At 31.3% G+C, this 20628-nt stretch overlaps 1 protein-coding gene across 1 annotated transcript; it reads right to left on the bottom strand.

Annotated features, from left to right (window-relative positions):
* Positions 1-542: 542 nt before the first annotated feature.
* Positions 543-19975, bottom strand: LOC118645544 (fatty acid synthase-like). The gene is made up of 20 exons (XM_036286823.1): positions 19936-19975; positions 19677-19864; positions 11918-12168; positions 10786-11017; positions 9560-9978; positions 9073-9366; positions 8738-8942; positions 8502-8656; positions 7881-8198; positions 7250-7743; positions 6708-7012; positions 6186-6599; positions 5078-6099; positions 4650-4891; positions 3887-4580; positions 2646-3477; positions 2052-2524; positions 1694-1951; positions 1253-1507; positions 543-1163 (listed from the first exon to the last, which is right to left on the bottom strand). Exons 2-20 carry the CDS (start codon positions 19843-19845, stop codon positions 1053-1055), a joined length of 7143 nt encoding a protein of 2380 aa, XP_036142716.1. The 5' UTR covers positions 19846-19864; positions 19936-19975; the 3' UTR covers positions 543-1052.
* Positions 19976-20628: the final 653 nt, after the last annotated feature.

Raw genomic sequence — 20628 nt, forward strand, 5'->3', positions numbered from 1 at the left:
AAGCCATATACATATTTGTAATAAAGGTTATATAAAATTATATATAATATATGGCGGATGATATATGACGGATTATAGGGGACGAGGTTTGGCGTTAATACTCCGTTTTTTTAATTAAAAAATTTGTTTTACTGAAACTGTTAAAAAAATTTAAGTAAAATGATGCAGGCTGATTAACGCGGGCGCCTATCAATCAAATTCTTATGCATAAGATTTATTGTGTTCCAACTGGTCAATGTCCGATGTACGATTTTCAGGGAAAAATTTTATTAACTCTTCCACCCTTCTCTACCATTATTGACAACAAAATATTAACATTATTGATATTATTGACAACAATAAGCCGATATTCTTTCTACATTTTTTGTTTCACTTGATTATGCTTCACGCAAATTTTCGTATATAACACGTTAATAAACAAATACGACTGAGAGAACTACTCAGTGCTCAAAAATAAATTAATAAACAAATACGACCGAGTGATAATATGTCATATTAAGAAGGCTTTCTTAATATGACATATTATCAATCGGTTGTATTTGTTTATTAATTTATTTTTGAGCACTGAGTAGTTCTCTCAGTCGTATTTTTTATTAATTTGCGTGAAACATAATCACGCAAAAAAAGTAGAAAGAATATTGACTTACTGTCAATAATGTCAATATTCTGTTGTCAATAATGGGGGAAAAGGGGGGAAGGGTTAATAAAATATTTCCCTAAACATCGTATATCGGACATCGAACAATTTGAACACAGTGAATCTTATGCATAACGCAAAAAAATTTGACCGCGTTAATCGGCCTGCATCGTTTTACTTAAATTTTTTAAACAGATTCAGTAAAACAAATTTTTTAATTAAAAAAACGGAGTATTAACGCCAAACCTCGTCCCCTATAATCCGTCATATATAATCCGCCATATATTATATATAATTTTATATAACCTTTATTACAAATATGTATATGGCTTATTAAGGTTTTATATGGATTTTATTACTTACCTAGAATTCGTCAGTGCATATAATTTTAGTAATAATTTGTTGTTTTTTTTAATCAAAATGTAAATGGTGGTTCTCCGTTAATAGCAGCTGATACTTTTTCATTTTTTAAGATCGTCACATGAGTACCTTCAACGTAATGCACCTTCACCACACTTTGAGTTACCTTAAATAATTATCAAATACTTTATTAATTAAAAGTTTTGTTGAGTGTAACTTGTTAAAACGTAAATTAGCACAATTCTTTAGAAATACCTTCTGCAAACCAAAATCTTCCTCAATCTCGGGAATATGCAAAGAATTTGTACATTTTAACAAAGTTATTGGAGATTTGATAGGCGACAATGTAGAAAGGTCATAGTTCGGAATATTGGATAAATGTGTATAAACTGTGGTACACAGCGTTTTTAAATTTGTTGGTGAGAGTAACTTATTCATAGCTAAGAACTGTTTTGAGAAAATATTGTATCTCTCTTCCCAGGTATTACATTTTTTCAGTTCCATTAGAATCTGTCAGAAATATATGTACGTTATATATTTTATTATATATAAGTTTTACTTTAAGACAAAAGAACTTGAAATAAAATATTATTAAATAGGAAAGTAAAATTGATAATAATTTTCAAATAATAAATACTTATGTTATAAATATATATGTTATAAATTATTGATCTAATCTTGAGAAAAAAATTATACCTTTTTACTAGATCCTGGCGAATAAATATCCATAATATTAGTTAGAACACTATTTTGAAAATCTGTTTCTGTCATATCTGATGTATAATTATTGTACATCATCTGTATTTGTTCAGGAGCGCCGTCGATAAGAAGCACACGGCCTTTAAAGTTTATGGCTTCTAACCTTCTTGTCAATTCAATTGCGATAAAAGATCCAAAGGAGTACCCTACTATTACAAAGTCTTTTGTACTTTTCAACTTTGATGATAAAATGTGCTGCAAAGATATTGAAAGAATTCGATGAACTTTACGTGCCTTAAATAAAACAATTAACGTTTTATCAACATAACATGAAATTACTAATGCGATTGCATACGTTTGTCAGATGATCAGTCGTTTTCGCTATAATGTTTGTATCAATGTTGTTTGTGTTATATTGCAGGGACGTTGTTGAAAATTTCATATTTGGCGATAAATGATTAAATACAGTTGCACAACCGTCTACACCTGGTATAAGAAAAACTTCCGTATTCGTTTCTTCTTTACCAGTCGAAAGTTCAATACTGGTTTCTGAAATAAAATTGGTATCCTTTACAATGCCAACTAGAAATTTTATGACTTCTATTGTGTTTGTATTGATTTTCGTTTTATTTTGCGTATCGTAATCGCTGGCGTTTACGTTGGACATTTTAAGGAGTTTCGCAAAAGTAAGATTTCGTATTTCTTGTGCAGTCAAAAAGATGTCGAATTCTCGTTCTAAAGTTTGCTTGATTTCAACGCCCATCATAGAGTCTATTCCAAGTTCGGCCAGAGACATATTGTGACTTATAACTTTTATGTCTTTTATATCTGTAATATAAATAGAAAGTTATTATGACTTATGATGTATTATTTTGATAACTAGTTAATAATAATAAATTGCTTTGGCAAAAGATATAAGTATAGGCAAAAAAGATAAATCTGCACCCACCTAAAATACTGGCAACAGTTTCTATCAGGTTTCCAAGTCCGAAAGATCCCGTCTTTTTTTCAGCTACCACCATGCTACTCACCACCGGCCGACTTTGAAGTAATAACTTATCGAGCTCGTTAAAGCAGCAGGATATTTTTTGTTGCAAAGTACCGCCGATAATCAGTTCTTTATCATCTTCCTGCATGTCAGCGACGAGACCCACATCACCCACAGCTCCCCACTGAATTGCCAGTGCGGGTAATCCTTCTTCCGCTCTCTTTTCGCACACTCTTTCCATAACGGAGTTGGCCATGCCGTAATTAGTCTGTCCAGGATTACCTCTGCCGCAAGAAACGGAAGAAAACACTACAAAGTGTCGCAGCTTGGAGCAGATCTTTCTGGAATATTTGTCCAAGGCTTGCGTTGCCCAAGCCTTCGACTGAAAGGACTCTGCAAATGCTGTCGCGGTTTGATTCTTCAAAACGTTGTCCCTCAGCACCACAGCGAGATTGAATATTGCATCCACGGGTGCCCTTTTTTCCGCAGACCGCAAGAGGTACTCACAATCCTTCGGATCAGCGACATCGATATTCTTGATGATTAGCACATTTACACCATACGATTCCCACAGTCGAATCTTCATGCGTTGGTAACCGTTTTTTATTCCAGTTCGTGAAACCAACACGACGTTTCTGGCACCCCGAAATAATAACCAATCAATTAACTCCAAACCAAATCCACCCAGGCCTCCTAATATAACGTAACTTTTGTTCGCGTAGCAGTAATAGCGACGATATGCGATAACAGGCTCGTCTAACGGTTTATCCTTCTTCTGCGTATTTAGAATAATCTATAAAAACATTTGTATATTAAGAATATATATATATATCATGTATAAATATTAAAATAGACAGCTATAACACTAATTAAAGAATATTTTTCTATGTTACCATTATTTGTATAAATATACATCTCTAGTAGCACAAAACATTGTCGCAATATTGGGAACTAATGTAAATGCAATATTCTCAATATTATTGTAATTGTAAAGTGGACGCTTCATCTTATTTAATTAATTTGTTTAACATTAAGTGGCAATATTGGTTTAATATTGGTTTAACACTAGTCAATGTTAGATTTAATTTTTTTATATTGGACATTAATTGCATTTTAATTTAAAATCAATATTTAATGGCCAATGTACTCCTAATATGATTTATGTTTAGCCAATATTAGCCAATATTATTAGGAATGTATACCTTTCCCATGTGTTTTCCACTCGCCATGTATCTAAAAGCTTGTTCAATATCTGTTCTCGGAAAAACTTTGGCTTGAATTGGCTTAACGACTCCGTTATTCATACCAGCAGCTACCATTTTGAACATAAGAAGCGTATGCTTATGATTGCCAAACATCATTTCATCGATTACAATCCCATGAAAACTAATTCCTTTTTGAAACGCAGATACACTTAAAGGATTGTTAGAAGATAAATCAAATTTGCCGATCTCTAGAAAACGGCCGTTTCGTGCTAAACAGTTAACGGATGCTATTAACTTTTCCTCTGCCAATGAATTCAACACAATGTCGACGCCGTGACCGTTCGTTTGATGCATTATCATTTGTTCGAAACTGGTATCCCGAGAATTTCCAATATGTTCATCTAAAATTGCAGGAAACAGTTTTTTAATGAAATCTCTCTTCTCGCTTGTGCCCACGGTAGTAAACACTTCGCATCCTTCTTTGAGAGCCAGGTTAATAGCTGCCTGTCCAATTCCGCCAGTACCAGAGTGTATAAGTACTTTGTCACCTTTCTTCATTTTTCCACGAACGTAAAGAGCGATGTAAGTCGTGCCATAAACGCATGGGATTGTCGCAGCTTCTTCAAATGTCCACGCGTCCGGTATCTTCCAACACATATTTTCACGTGTAGCAACAACGTTTGCTATACAGCTAAAAAAAATAATTTGAAGTTAGTTTTAGATATTAAACAACGTAATTACTTTTTGGAAAATTATTTACTTAGTATCATTAAGTCCCATTACACGTTGCCCGTTGACGTCAAATCCAACGTATTCCATTCCCAGAGGAATATATTGACATAACCGTCCTCTCAAAATTTGATTAAATATTACTCTACCAGTTGCAACCATTACATCTTTAAAATTGAGAGACGAGTAGACAACATCTACCAAATCTTTACGATCAGATTTAATAGATAAGTCGCTTTCCACCCAACAAAATGTGCTCAGATCATTACGGACCTATAGGAAATATGTCATTATGCATAACATGTATCTATAAACCAATATTTTTAACAACTGTATATTTTAATTTGTTATTTTTATTTACAATTATTTTGTTAATAATATTGTTTTATACACATATTATAGAATAATATACGTAATAAACATCATCATACATTAACAGATGTGCTTCTTGGTACATACCGTCTGAATGACGTGTGCGGTTGGAACAGGCTCGGGTTTTTGCCGTGGTAATTGTAAATGTCTGTACGATCCCCATATTCCGTTAGATCGTAACACATTAATAGTCATATCTTTTTGCAATTGCTGTAAATAAAAGGGGTCCTGAAGAGAAAATTTAGAATCTTTATCTTGAATAAATACACCTCTAACGAGTTCGCCACCTGGTTCTTTTCTCAAACAGTTGACAAAACCCAACAGACCACACTCAGAGTCTCCCTCTCCAACAATTATGATTCTACTGTTCTTCTCGAGTTTGTTCTCGCCACTCACCAGCGGTTTTAAATCGTTCAGCCAGTTAAAGTTATCATTATTTATATAAACAACAATTCTTTTTTCTATCTGAACTTTTTTCTTCATAAAAACAATTATTTCTTTATTGGTGCGTTTTTCAAGAATAACATTTAATTCGTATTGCTGCTGATATTTGCTATAATCATATACGTCGCATTTTTCGCGCGTCAACAGATAACCACCTTCTTTTAGAGATGGCAAAAGTCGTTTTAGAGAAGTTTGTTGTTTGGTTAGAAGATTGAATCCAGCGACTATTAAAACTTTGTCGTCCACAATTGGTTTGTTCAAATCAGCAATCGAAATGTTTTGCGATAGGTCTGCTGGATTAAAACGGTTCGGCGATGTTAAAAGGGAAATATTTGGTTGTATCAAGGGTATATCATTAAAAGCCTCAATCAACAGTAAAGAAGATAGGGACTCTAAAACAACATTATCATCATCTTCTACGAGCTCAATAGCTTTCACTTTAGTGACCTGATGATCTTCCAAGGCGAGTTGCGCGGATATTCGTATCGCTTCGCTTAAAGAAATTTTTGCGCGATCATGATGAGCTACAAATACGTTTTCTTCGATGACAGCATCTTGATCCAATTTCCGGCGAGCGATCTGAGTGGCTTGGACACCTCGAAGCTCTATTCCGCCGGCTATGATCGTGTCGATCTCTTTGTATACTTGTATCGGTAATAAAATGTCTGAAATAATGTTATCGAAAAACTTCTTTTACATATGTGTTTTTCATATATACAAAGGCAACATTTAATAACTGAATAACACTTACGTTTATCTGCATTTGTCGTATGATCTTTGTTTTCAGTTTGTTGTACCGTCCAAGCATGAAGCGCAGGATTAATTGCCAATTTTTCAATACTCGTAGGAACATACAAATCTCTGGTATCATGTCCGATAATGTGCATTTGTAGCATGGTATCCATAAATGTTACCCAATTGTTTTTCCAAGCGACGTGTCCTTTGTTGCCCGAAACAGATGCGCTGTGTAATCCACGAAACAAGCCGCTGTACTGGTAACCACGCAATTTCAACTCTTTGTAAATATCTTTGGTAGTCATATGTTCTTCTTCGTTGTTTTCCGACAATATATCTGTAGAAGTTATTTCTTGTTCTGGATTCGATGACTCGTACACTCTACCAGTTACTATAACGCTGTCTCCTTCGATTATTTCAAATCTCCCATCTATAACATTTTTATACATTATTATGTATTTCATTCTTTTTTTTCTTAATATCATGCCACTTTAATTTAAAGTGTATTTATCTCTAAAGGTATTTATCTCTAAAATACCTTTCATTATTGCAATCTTTAAGTTTGTAGCTTCATTTCTTGACAAATGGGTAGCACGAATAAAGCGTACATCTCGAAATGTTATTGGAATTTTTGTGTATATTCTTCCTTTTATCATGCCGAAAGTTTCCCAAACAAGTGCAAGATAACCGGTCGCTGGTACTAAATTTCTCCCATCTATAACATGTCCGCTCATAAATTCATAGTCCTCACTCTGAAGTAAGATTTCAACGTGCCTTTCTCGGAATTCATTATATTTTTGTTCTTGATATTTAAATGTAAACCAATCTTTGGAATGATCCCATCTATTGTCACATTAAAGATACTTTTTTTATGGATAATGTAATTATATTTATAATAATTATACATTATTAATAAGAGATTTAGTTATAATTAATAATAATAATAATGCATATTAAAATAATTCTAACATTTGTGTGTCTTTGTGAGTGTATTACAGTAACAATTATAACTCTAGACATATATTATAATTTCTTATATATAGATAATATTCAGATTGTGATTACGATAATAATTTATACCTGATCGACGGAGCGATCATAGGAGTGCCTCGACTAACTGGAAATTCGACTGGAGGATATAAATTGGCGACTTGCGGCTGTAAACCACAATTATAGAGCTTTCCAATTTTTTGCAAAAATACGTCGACGTCAGTACGTTGATTCAATACAATGTTTGTCACTTTCGGATGTAAGGATTTCTTCAAAACACTCTGGAGAACGCCGTCTGGTGCTATTTCAATAATTACAGCGTTACTTGGAATTAGATGCGTCGTTTGTTCAAAGAGAACGTTGTTTAATATGCTGCGTGTATGATAATCCGCCGATGATAAGTTCGATGCTGATGTAAACCACTCAGCACACGGTACGGAGGAGCTGATCCATTTTGAACTCCGTTTTTTTGACCATGGTATTACTTTGTTTAAATTACACAAAAGCTGAGTTTTCACGGATGCAAGATAAGAACTGTGATATGGTACGTTGCAGGGGATCTCTTTCACGTGAATATTATTAAGCTAATAATACAAAAATGCAAATGTAATACAAGCCGGGAGATATTAATTGTAGCTAAAATTTAAGAACTTGATATTTTAAAAATTATTAAAATTTTAATTTTATTTATAAAATTTACAAGAGCGTTGTTTAGCTTTACCTGTAATTTTTTCACAAATTTTTGTACGGATTCTGTGGGTCCACACACAATGCTACTATTCTTACTATTGCGACATATTATCTCAATATCCGTTGGACACATATCTTTTAGACTTTTATAATTTAAGCTGACAAGTGCCATAGAGCTGGAAATTATTTTTTCTTCGACACATGCAACACCGATAAAGTATGCCGATAAAATAGTTTGTTCAATGGTGAGGCATTCATCCGCGTATGCACAACCGAGTTCACCAGCAGAATGACTTATCATGTAATCCGAAATAATTCCTAAGGATGTTAGAAGATCCACTAAGCCAATCTACAAATATAAATCATTTTATAAATAAGTGTTATATATTAAAATATATCATTTAATTGATAGAATAAAATGAATTCTATGGTAAAATGCATCTTTCATAATAATAAAGTAGAATGCAACAATATAAGACATTAATGGTTTAAAAATGTATACAGAATGCAGCAGCACAAATTGACGAGCATTAGTATATAGCATTTAATAGAATTGATACTAACAAGCATCTATAAAATTATTTTTTTCTTTTCAAAACAATTTATGTTAATTACATTGATCTATATAGTTTTTCGAAATATAATATTTTACCTGAATAGCGACGATGCCAACAAAAGCGTATAATGCGTTTTCGAAAACGTTTTGAGTTGTCAAAATGTCCATGACACTTATACTATATGGTTTTAAAAACTCATCACATCTTCTTATTGTGTTTGCAAAGATATGAAATTTTAATAAGTTTTGACCTAATTTTTATTTAAAAATTATATAATTTTATTACACTTTAATAAACTGTGTTAATAAAGTATGGAATATTAAATGTATACCCATTCCTGGCCATTGTGAGCCTAAAGCAGAAAATATAAAACAAACTGGTCTTTTCATATTGACACAACTTTGAATTTCGTATATTGGTTCTTGTTTAAAATTATTCAGTATAATGAATCCTCTCCATGGATGACCATCTATATTGTCAGCATGGACGTCGTGCAGTAAACGGATATATTCTATATCTATCGGTTGATTAGCAATCTATAATCAAAAATTTCTTAGGACAAAAGTACGTTGCTAAAGTACGATACAATATAATATCTAATTATTTAAGAGAGAATTATTTAATTATTAAAGAGACGTTGAAATTTTTTTTTAAATATCTACTAACGTCGTTTAAAAATAATTTTACTGATTCTTCAGTGCGACCAGATAATATTACAAGTTTAGGCAGATCATCGTTCGTTACTCGATCCTTAATTTTTTGCTTGTCGTTCCATTTTAATAACACATGAGCGTTGGATCCTCCAAAACCGAAAGAATTCAAACAAATGTAACCGTTCTTAATTGGCATTGGTTCTTCGACGACACGTACAGTTCCATTTAATAAGGCCTCTATATCATGCCGTGGTGACGTGTAATTGATATTTGGTGGAAACAAACCGGTTTCAAATGCTATTATTACCTTTAAATATTAATTTTATGATTTAAATTAAAACTTTTGCTTTCTTTTAATAAATCTTTTGTGTTTGAATACAAAAGAATAACTTTTATGTAAAATAGATTTTCTGTTTGTTTACGCGTGAGTGTGGATATACATACAAAATAGAAATAAATTTTATATTGGTAAATAAAAAATAAAAACCATTTTGTTTTACCTTAGCAATTTGACCAAAACTGCTCGCGGGTTCAGAATGACCCATATTAGATTTTATGGAACCGATCATTAATGGAGTTTCTCTAATTGCACCCAAAGCAGTATAGAGTGCATTGATTTCGTTAGGATCGCCAACTTTGGTGCTAGTACCATGTGCCTCAATGTAATCCAAACAAGTTGGCGGTATTCCGCATTCATCATAAAATTCTTTCAGTAGAGCGGTTTGCATTTGTGCCGATGGATAAGTTATACCTTCCTCTTTGTAACCATCGCTATTTAATTTAATATGAGAACATACAGCATAAATTCTTTTTGCATTTTTTGCTTTTTGTAGATATATCACTGCTACTGTTTCACTACGTGAATAACCGTCTGCAGAGATGTCAAATGGTCTGCAGTAACCACTACGTGACAAAACACCTACAAGATAAGATGTATGTGTCAAAATAACTATCAATATTTTAATTAATATTGGATAATCTTATACACAAAAAATTAAATAATTTATTAATTATAATAATAAAGCATTATGTTGTTTACCGAAAGGTATTATTTAACTTTAGCACAAATTTTATTTATTATAAAGATTATGTTATCAAAGATTCAATCTGTCTTTCTTCCAAATTTTATTTACTTTTTGTCAAAGTTAAATAGTAACTAGTTAAAAAGCTAAAAATTAATAATAAAGTTAAAAAGTTAACAACTTTTAAATTTTTATTTAGTTAATTTTAAATAATATAGTTATTTTTGGAACATAATTTTTATTTAGAATTTAGTTTTTTTTCTAAGTTAGTAGTTTTATTTGTGTAAAAGAAAAAATTTATAAAAAGAAACAAATACATTCGTGCAATAAAAACAATATTTTTTCGTTATTTCATATAAACTTAATTTACAAATAAAATAATAAATATATTTAATGATAAATATTATTGTGTTGGTAATTCTAACTTAAATAAATTATATTGCTTTTTAATTTAAATAATTACTTTTAAAATTAATTTTTATTTTAACTTAAATTATTTTAATTTTAACATAATTTTAAAATAACTAAATTAATTTCTTGTTTAATTTTTAACTTAACTAATATAATTTTATAAACATTTAACCTTAATTCAATTTAGTTAAAAGAATATATTAATTTATCCAACCTTGCTTTTTGTGAACGAGCAACTTTATTTCATGTATAAAGAACAAATCTAGTGTATCAAGAATTTATTTGAAAAATACCTAGACGTGCGAATTGTAAAGTTATCAGGGGATGTAAACATATATTTGTAGTTCCAATTATCGCATTTTCACATTTGCCAGACATGATATAATCGTAACCAACGGCCATGGCATAACAGCTTGAACTGCACGCTGAATCGATAGTAGTTGATATTCCTTTCAGATCCAAGATGTGTGAAATCATGTTTGCCGTTGTAGCTTTGGCACATCCAACAATATTTTGACCACCTGACTAATTACAAAATCTTAGTGCGTTACAATTTCCCATATATGTAATAATTAATATCCAGACTAAAAAATGTTAATCATAATAAGTAATTTGTAACTGACAGTTTAATGACACACAAATTCGTCATATTTTGACTTCAGGATATCAATCATGTAATTTTTCCCCTAGGGCGGAAACGTGAGAAATGAAAAGTTTCAAGTTACTGTCTCTTTCTATTCAACACAATAGAAAGAGATAGTTACATGAAACTTTTCACTTTTCACGTTTCCGCCTTAAGGAAAAAGTTACACGATCGCTGCCCTGATCCACAGCCACCTGTTCAATGAGTTTTCTTTCTCTCAATCTGTCAACGAAGCCTGCTGACATGTTATGTTAGTAGACTGATGGCGGAAATCGACCTGTGCGCGTGGGCACCTGCCACCAATATAGTGTTACAGCGTGTCAACAGATTTTGTTATATCTTTGATGATAATTTGCCGAAAACGTAAGATATAACAGCTACTTTTTGAGTAATTTGTTACCTTTCTGACTACAAAAATTGGTAGAAGAAGCTGCTTTAAGAAATCTATACTAGCATTGGCAATTTTTGAAAATATTCTTTATTATATCGACTTTATATTTGTATGTTCTAAGATTTTTTTAATTGTAAAAATATAAAGTTTTGTTAATTTTAATATTTTTTTTTCTCGTCTATTATAATCTATACGTTATGTCATTTTGATACATTTTATTATTTTTTAATTTGATTAATGTGTGGCTATATGCATTATTAAAATATAATATAGCATAAAATTATTTAAATTTAAATAATTTTTTAGGTATTCAAAAAAATTGTAGAAATTTCAAGTGTTTTCTTGGTCAAGTTCTCCTGTTTTTACTATCAATAATAAATATTTTTTTTACCTGAACACCAGTAAACAATAATTGCCCTTGTGATTCAATATAAGCTATCCCTATGATTACGGCAGTATTTGTTCCTCGTAGTTGTTTTGGATTAATTCCTGCATCGATAATAGCTTCGTAAGAATGTTCTAATAACATTCTTACGTCGGGCGAGAATACATGTGCTTGCTGGACAGATATTCCAAAGAAATCTGCATCAAATTTTTCGATATTGCTAATTGTTCCCATACGGTTTGAAAAATCCGAATGATCTATGACAGATAAAATTTATGAATTATGCGTGTTTTAATTCACATTTTTTAAAAATTAATATGGAATACGTTTCTTTTCAAGATCGAATAGTCTTAACCCATTTAGGATCAAATAATTACTATTTTTTCTCCACGTTCAACGCTCAAACTGCTTTTTACATAGACGTAGTAGAAAAAAAACTCAGCATATCGTTTTCGATAGTCTGAAACCTCCTCTTTCGAATGCTGGCGTCAGAATTGATGTACAAAGCGAGTAAAAAAGTTATGGCCCTTTTTTCCAAAAAAGAACAACATTTTTCGACATTTTTTTCTAAAAATTCTATATTTTGGATGCAAAAATGTTTTGCAAGATCATTGCAATAGAATATCTCGTGGAATAGATATCTGCTCTTTCAAATCCTATTGCAATTTTTTAAAAATTCAACATGGCGGATTTAATATATCAAAAGGTGGAAAAACCGTATATAACTAAAATATTTTTGATCTTCTTGCTTTTCTCTCGTAATATCTCTTTAAAATACTTTAAAAATACATAAGCTTGTTATTTTATGTGAGTCAAGGTTATAATAATTGTACATAATCAATACAAATAATGGCGGTTCTTTTCAAGAAATGCGAGAAAAACGTGATTTATCGCGAAATAATGGAGAAAACCCACAAGCAAGTGTTTATATCTAATATTTCATTATGTTCACATCTACGCATACACCTATGTATCAAATATATATATAAAAGCGCTAAGTTACGCGCGCATGAAACGTTCTCAAAAATCTATTTTTGTACAAAATAATTTTAATTTGGCATTACAAATGTGCACTACAAATAAAATTTTAATAAAATTGTCTTTTCTAAAAAAAAAAGAATAAAAAGTTTTTTTTCTACAAAAGTAATGATATGAGGAAAATGCACCAACTATGAGAACGGATGTTTATATAAACTAAAACATTCATTTTTACAAATAATTATTTGTACAAATATTACAAATAAATATTTTAATACAAATTTTACTACAAAAACTTGGCGCCGCTAAACCGAATAAGTTGTCAACTTTATTTCTTTTACTTTTGTACGTGCATCTGAATGTGTAAGTGCGTGCGTGCGTGTCATCAAGCCTCATTGTCAAGCCCGTTTATTATTAAATATTTTAATAAAAAGCTATAATAAATAAATTTTGTATAAATATTCTTATAATTGGCACATTTACTTTATATCATTATTTGTGTAGAGAAGACAATAAAACAATAGGACAGTAAGACAATTTACCTAATATAATAGTTTTTTCTTAGGGGCGCACATACACACACTTGGCGCCTTTTTTACCTTTTTTAAAAAAAACGTAATTTTGTTCGGTACATACATACTTAATATGTATATATATGTACATACGTATATACATGTAAATATAAGTACATACACAATAAGTATTACACAATATTATTCCCTTCTCTTCCTCTCTTTCTCTCTTTCTCTTTCTCTCTCAATTTGACAATAACGCTCTTTCTAGCATACATAATTAATTATAATTTATTTACATGTGTAACAAAATTTACTTTATTTTCGCTTTTTCTTACTCTTCCTTTTTATTTTTCCCTTAATTGGTGATTATTTTTTCCTTTGATGAACGAAGGTGGGCGGTATGTTTAATTAATTGCCGCGTTTTCGGAAAAGTCTATGTCCCCCTCGCAGATGATCTTTTTCTCTCTCTCTTTTTACTCACCCAAACTATTCTTCCTCTAGTTCTAATACTTCAAGTAAAGTATTTCTTTCTCTTTTTTTTTTAATAACTAAAAATAAAACATGACACACGTACTGACTTATCTCAGAATACTTATTTTCTTTAAAAAATGAAAGTGTAATATACTTATCTAATTCTACAAAGTATTCGAATTCTACGCACAGTACGTTAACCAATCTCCAAATTCGGCGCAGCCGTATTTTCCTTTGCAATATAATACGCGTACAGAAATACAAATAATTCGCCATTAACCTCGCGCGCGTCATTAACTACAAACTGTCACATTATCGCCGTAAAACTCGTCGCGGATTCGACCGTCAATCACTTATGTGGAAAAGCGATGACAAAACGTGCACTTCTCGGATCTACACGACTTTTCTTATAAGAGATTATTATTATTAATCGCACGATTTATAGACATATTACTTAATATTTATTTATTTTTTACTCTTGCAAAGCAAATAACAGCAATTTATCATCATATCAATATATAGTATACATCAACATTTTATAAGAAGCCTTACACAGGTAGAGTTCCTCTAAGAAGAGTTAGGACAATCTGTCGCCATATACAGTCAAATTTATATTGGTCACTCTGATTTTATCATCTTTAGATTGGTGACACATCGTGATGAAGATTGCAGCAATGCGCACTAATATATGCGCATTAATATATTTATCAATATCATGATTTGTTAATTAATAAATTATCATTTATTTACTTAAATATACATATATAACATTGTTAGATATATACAAAATATAGTGCTAAATCTATACAAGTTGTATAGCACTTTTGTCTTATATATTATTTCTTTTTATAAATATTTTTTTAAAATTTGCGGTCGGTTGGCTGTTACATATGGCGGATAAAGGCAACCAATCGTTACCACATTGTCCTAACTCTTCTTATAGGAACTCTATACACAGGTAAATTTTAATGCAGTCTAGTGTTGAATTCATGTACTGGACTTCAACGGCAATGACGTATCTTAAATAAAAAATTTAAAATTTGGTCTTTGCGTCAAAATATCTCCACTCGTAGGACACGTAGAGTAAAAATAAAAAGTTTTTTTTATACAAATCAAACCCAAACTTTCGATTGAACCTAATTAGAACTCGGTTCAGTCGTTATTGAGATCTGATAATCTCAGGTGCTTGCAAGTCGCGTACTCGCGTACACGGAAAGAATTTTCTCTTAAAAATTACCCTGAAAATTGTGGTAATTGTGGGATAACGTAAACCTTGAAGAATTTTACTATACTTTTGACAAAATTTACTAAAATTTTAATAAAATTTGGCAAAATTTTGTAAATTTTAATATATTTCTAACATTAATATACTTCTAACAAAATTTACTAAAACTTTGCCCAATTTTATTAAAATTTTAGTAAATTTTAGTAAATTTTGTTAAAAGTATGGTAAAATTCTTCAAGGTTTACGTTGTCTCATAATTACCACGATTTTCAGGATAATTTTTAAGAGAAAATTCTCTCCGTGTATAATACACGGGGCGGTTTCGCGCTGCGCGTTCACTTGGCGCAAGACACTACCGTGTCTCTTGATATTTAAAATAAAAACATATAATTTGAAAATAAAAGTCAATCATGATGCTCTGGATTCGGAATGTCCGACATATAAGAGTTATCGAAGAGGAGAACAGGAGAGGTGGATGGGAAGCCAAAAAATATCAATTACAGAAAGAAAAGAGACAAATAATATATGTATATATTAGTGTTACGCGCGTTGCCCGGTATACTTTCCGTCCGCGAGTCGGCTGTCGAATCGGCGATATCGATCGGCGGCGGCGGTCAGCTGTCTGGAGCCGGGGCAACGGGATAAATTTTTATTAATAAACAATTGGGAAGTAACCGCAAGCCTGTTAAGACGTGTATCGAAAACGCCTATAATAAAGCTGCTTTGTTTGAAAGAGTGTCTCTTCATTTCCGCGGCCGCGCACGTTACAATACAAATGCGCAAAGTTTAATGGCACACAAGGACGAAATACAGCAGATTATGAAGAAATTAAATCCTGCAGTCATAGTATTGTCGGAGTCGAGACTGATTGCGGAAATCGAAGACAGTGAAATAAGTGTACCGGGGTATAGTGTGGTTAGATGCGACGTGGAAAAGAGGAATACAGGGTGGGGGGAATTGCTCTGTATGTAAGAGATGATATCAAGTATGAAATAGTAGTATCGAAAAAATGATAAAGAATTGTTTGGTGCAATGCGTTGCAATAGAAGTAAAAAAGAAATTGTTTAAAGGAGTGTTAATGGTAATATTTCATTCACCGAGTGCGTCACATGGAAAGTTTATAGGATTCTTAGAGGAGATAGTAGAAGAATTAAAGATAAAAGAAGAGTGTATAATATTAAGAGACTTTAATATAGATTGTATGACAGACTCTTATTATACAAATAAACTACTAACGACTATGCAAAGTCTAGGTATAAAGCAATTGATAAACTAACGAGAGTTACCGAAAATAGTAAAACAATTATAGATCTAGTTTTTGCGAATAAAGAAATAAATGTAGAAGTCAATTACGAACCTAAGATAACGGATCATGCGTGGATAAAAGTCATGATAAATACGAACAAGATTGTAAATAAATATAGAGAATTCAGTGGCAAGGATTATAATAGATATAATGCGGATGAGTTTGTTAAGCTAGTGGAGAGTAACCTAGAAAAAGAATATGATTTAGATATTAATGTAAGAGCAAGGAAATTAATTAATAGTATGGTAGATGTGCTAGACATCTCGATACCTAAGAAAATTTTTAGAATATGGGAAGGGAAAAATGGTATTCAAAGGAAATAGAAAAGCTAGCGATTAGAAGAGATGAGGCATATAGAAAAGCATTGTACGATAGCACGGAACAAAACTGAGAACAATTTAAAATTGAAAAAAATGCAGTAATTAATTTAATTAGAACAAAGAAAAAAGAATATTATGAAAACATGATTGATCGTAATAGTAACAATCCCACAACTATGTGGAAAACATTAAAAGAAATTATTAGAGGAGGATCAATAGGCGCGAAAGTTGTAGAAAATATAGATTTTGAGATATTAGACAATAATATAGAGTGCGGTATAGCTGATAAATTTAACTTATATTATATACAGAATATTAAAGACATAATAAAATCTATAGATAAAAATTATACAACAAGCACAAATAAGAGAACTATTTACTGTATTAAAAAAAAGGGAGAGTTAGAAAAATTTGAATCAATTATGACAGAACAGTTAAAAATAATCATTAGAGAATTACTAAAAAAGAAAGGTACAGAAGAAGAAATAACTAGCGATATATTAAAAACAGTTTTTTGTGTCATAGGAAAAGAATATTGTGATATAATAAATAAGTCATTGAGTGAGGGTTGTTTTTTGAAAGAGTGGAAAACATTCACGATAATTCCAATACTAAAAGTAGAGAAGCCTAAGAAGACAAGTGATTATAGGCCTATTAATATACTACCAATATATGAGAAGGTATTAGAGATAGTTAAAAAACAAATTGAAGTTTACCTAGAAAATAATAATATCATAATGGAACATCAGTCGGGCTTTAGAAAAAATTACTCGTGTGAAACAGCAATTTAAACAGTTATAGATGAATGGAAGTTGATTATTAGTGAAAGACAAATTGTAGGAGTTATCTTTGTAGATCTTAAACGAGCATTCGAGACAATTGATAGAGGAAGATTATTAGAAAAATTATATCAGTACGGTATTACAGGAACAGTCCTAGAATGGTTTAGGTCGTACTTAAAAGATAGAAAATGCAACAAGTTCAGTTTAATGATGGATGGTCTAAGATACTGACAACAGAATACGGAGTACTACAGGGTTCGGTATTGAGTCCATTGTTGTATATAATATATATGAATGATATTCTTAATGTTTGCTCAGATGTGTAGTATAAAAATGTTTGTGGACAATACCTTAATATATGTAACAGGTGAGAGTAGTGCAGAGGTAGAGAGGAAATTGAATATTGCATTTAACGTAGTGGAGGAATGGGTGAATACTAATAAACTGAAGATGAATTCGGGGAAAACAAAATATATGTTAGTTAGAAGGATAAGAAAAGAATTGAGAGGCAATATTATTGTGAGATGTTTGGATGGAAATGAGATTGAGCGCGTAGAAAATACTAAAGTACTTAGGTGTAATTATTGATGGCTGCGTTCTGATATTCACTGCAAGTACTGAATATCTATAGTTTACGTCACATACACTATAGAATTTCGGTACTGGTAGTGAATATCGGAAGCAGCCGATGATAGACTTAAATTCAGCGGTCACTGCGATTACATGCTAAAGAAAATAGGGAAGAAAATAAGTTTTTTAAATAGAATAGAGAACTATATCTCGGCTTACACTAGATGTACAATATATAAGACAATTATAGCACCTCACTTTGAGTATTGTGCGACGCTACTAATTGATATGGAAGATACACAGCTAAGTAGGCTCCAAAAAGCGCAAAATAGAGCTATAAGAGTCTAACAAGGGAACAGACAGAACTGTCCCTCACCGATTTTAATGAGCTTTGGATATGTTGTAGAACATAAGAAAATATTAGACCCATACTTTTTTTTATCTGCGTATCTCGACGTTTAGGGGTTGAAACCATCCCTCGAAAATAACGCATTTTTTCGTTTTTGCAAATATCTTTGAAAATATAAGGTTTATGAAAAAATGTTCTATACGAAAGTTTTATGGTATTTTATACTCTTTACAATAGTATATTTATATTTTTTAAAAATTTAAAATTTTTTAATTTATCCCACCCTCACCTTTTTTTTCAACATTTTAAAAATTTTGTAAGAACAAAAATTAAAGAGCATTAAAAGCCAAATCCACCCATATATAATAACATATGGGTTCCATCATTCTCAATTATTAGCAAAACGAAATAGTAATCTCGCACTATAGGTGCCGCGCTAGAAGTAGTGTTGCGTTATTTCTTTAGTCGCGTCACACTCAATAACTGCCTCTTCTGCGTATATTTTTATATTAAAACATAATAATGGATTAATCTTAATTATATAATACGCAACGTATTACACGATATAAAGCATGAATGCATATATGTATATATAATAGGTATAAGGACAATTTTTCATAAGGTTTGTTTTTTATTCCTGCACTGCTGCACTGGTGCAATAAGTTAAAATAAGACAAATATATTATTTCTTGTTTTAACTTATTGCACTAATGCAGCAGTGCAGGAATAAAAAACAAACCTATACTTAGCTTTTTTAAGAAAAGCAATGTAAAAATTATTTTTTCAATTAGTTTCTATCTTTTTTGCATGACTCTCATTTTTTTATATCAAACAGAAATTTTATAAAAGAAAAAACTAATGTAAACATATATAGATATATTATATATATTTTATATGAAACATTTATTCTCGGGTATACAGAAATACTGCGTAGCAATTGACAAATGACATTACTTATGTCATTTAAACTAATATAAAGTTTTTTTTGTTTTACTGTTCTTTTACTATTAAATAACTATTTAGATGTATTATAGTTTTTCTATTCATTGTTCTACACAATAGTGTATACAAAATTCTATATAATAACTACAAAAAAATCCTTATGTTTTGATTAACCTAAAGAATTTTACTGGTTAATTAATAAACAACTGATGTAACTGTCCAACAGCCAATCAAAAGTTGCACTAAATTTTTACGAGAGTAAATGCGTAAAAACTATATAATCAAATTACGAATGATAAAATTTTACCTATTTTCCATCGACCATGATTTGGTCTAACAAGATCGATTTTATTAAATAGATTTTCTCGTAACTGATTCATGTTGTCTGAATCTGGAAATCTTCCACTAATACCAGAAATAACGATATCTTCGGGGTTAATACTGTCCAACAATTTATATGTTTTTTTATCATCCATGATTAATTATTGTTTTAATCTAAAAAAAAGTATATATTATATACTAATTTGCTTTACTTTAAAGTTTACAGTAAAACTATGGATACTCACAATGTGTCACCGTGATTTTGTTTCAGTCATATGCAAAAACAAACTGGCGTTATTTTCCCAAGCCTCTGTTTTATATATACCAGTGCTCGGAATTAGTTGCACATTTCGCCTCGATTCCTGAGGCACCGCCTGCTATACCCCCACTACCGCTCTAGGCTCGACGGCCGAGCCGCCGGCTGATCGCGCGTTTGGCCTTGTGTCTCAGGAGCGTTCTACGATAGATATGCCTGATCCATTCGCGTGATTAAAAAATTCTCTTGCGCTGTGAATAATTTTTTTTATTTTTACAAACAATTAAAGTTATTAATATTATTTTTCCTCCTGGGTGATGTGGAAAGCTATTAACAAAATTGCAATTATTACATTGTGTTATATTATACTCATTATATGTATATACAAATATGTTTATAAACGTAAAAATAATATTAATAACTTTAATTGTCTGTAAAAATAAAAAAATTATTCACAGCGCAAGAAAATTTTTTAATCACGCGAATGGACCAGGCATATCTATTGTAGAACGCTCCTGAAATACAAGGCCACGCGCGCGATCGGCGGCTCGGCCGTCGAGCCTACAGCGGTAGTGGGGGCATAGCAGGCGGTGCCTCAGGAATCGAGGCGAAATGTGCAACTAATTCCAAGCACTGGTCTAAGTGATAAAAATATTTAAATTTGTTACTATCTAGTGCAATC

Source organism: Monomorium pharaonis, chromosome 5, assembly GCF_013373865.1.
Source record: "Monomorium pharaonis isolate MP-MQ-018 chromosome 5, ASM1337386v2, whole genome shotgun sequence".
NCBI classification, from domain to species: domain Eukaryota; kingdom Metazoa; phylum Arthropoda; class Insecta; order Hymenoptera; family Formicidae; genus Monomorium; species Monomorium pharaonis.

Bases quoted from the DNA above. Each gene is read 5' to 3' on its own strand.
- LOC118645544 (XM_036286823.1), bottom strand. From the start codon at position 19,845: ATGGATGATAAAAAAACATATAAATTGTTGGACAGTATTAACCCCGAA. The intron at 8,199-8,501 runs GTAAAATATTAT...TTATATTTGTAG, and splicing joins TTGGCATCGTCGCTATTCAG to ATTGGCTTAGTGGATCTTCT. The intron at 7,013-7,249 runs GTATAAATTATT...ATGTGACAATAG, and splicing joins ATGATCGCTCCGTCGATCAG to ATGGGATCATTCCAAAGATT.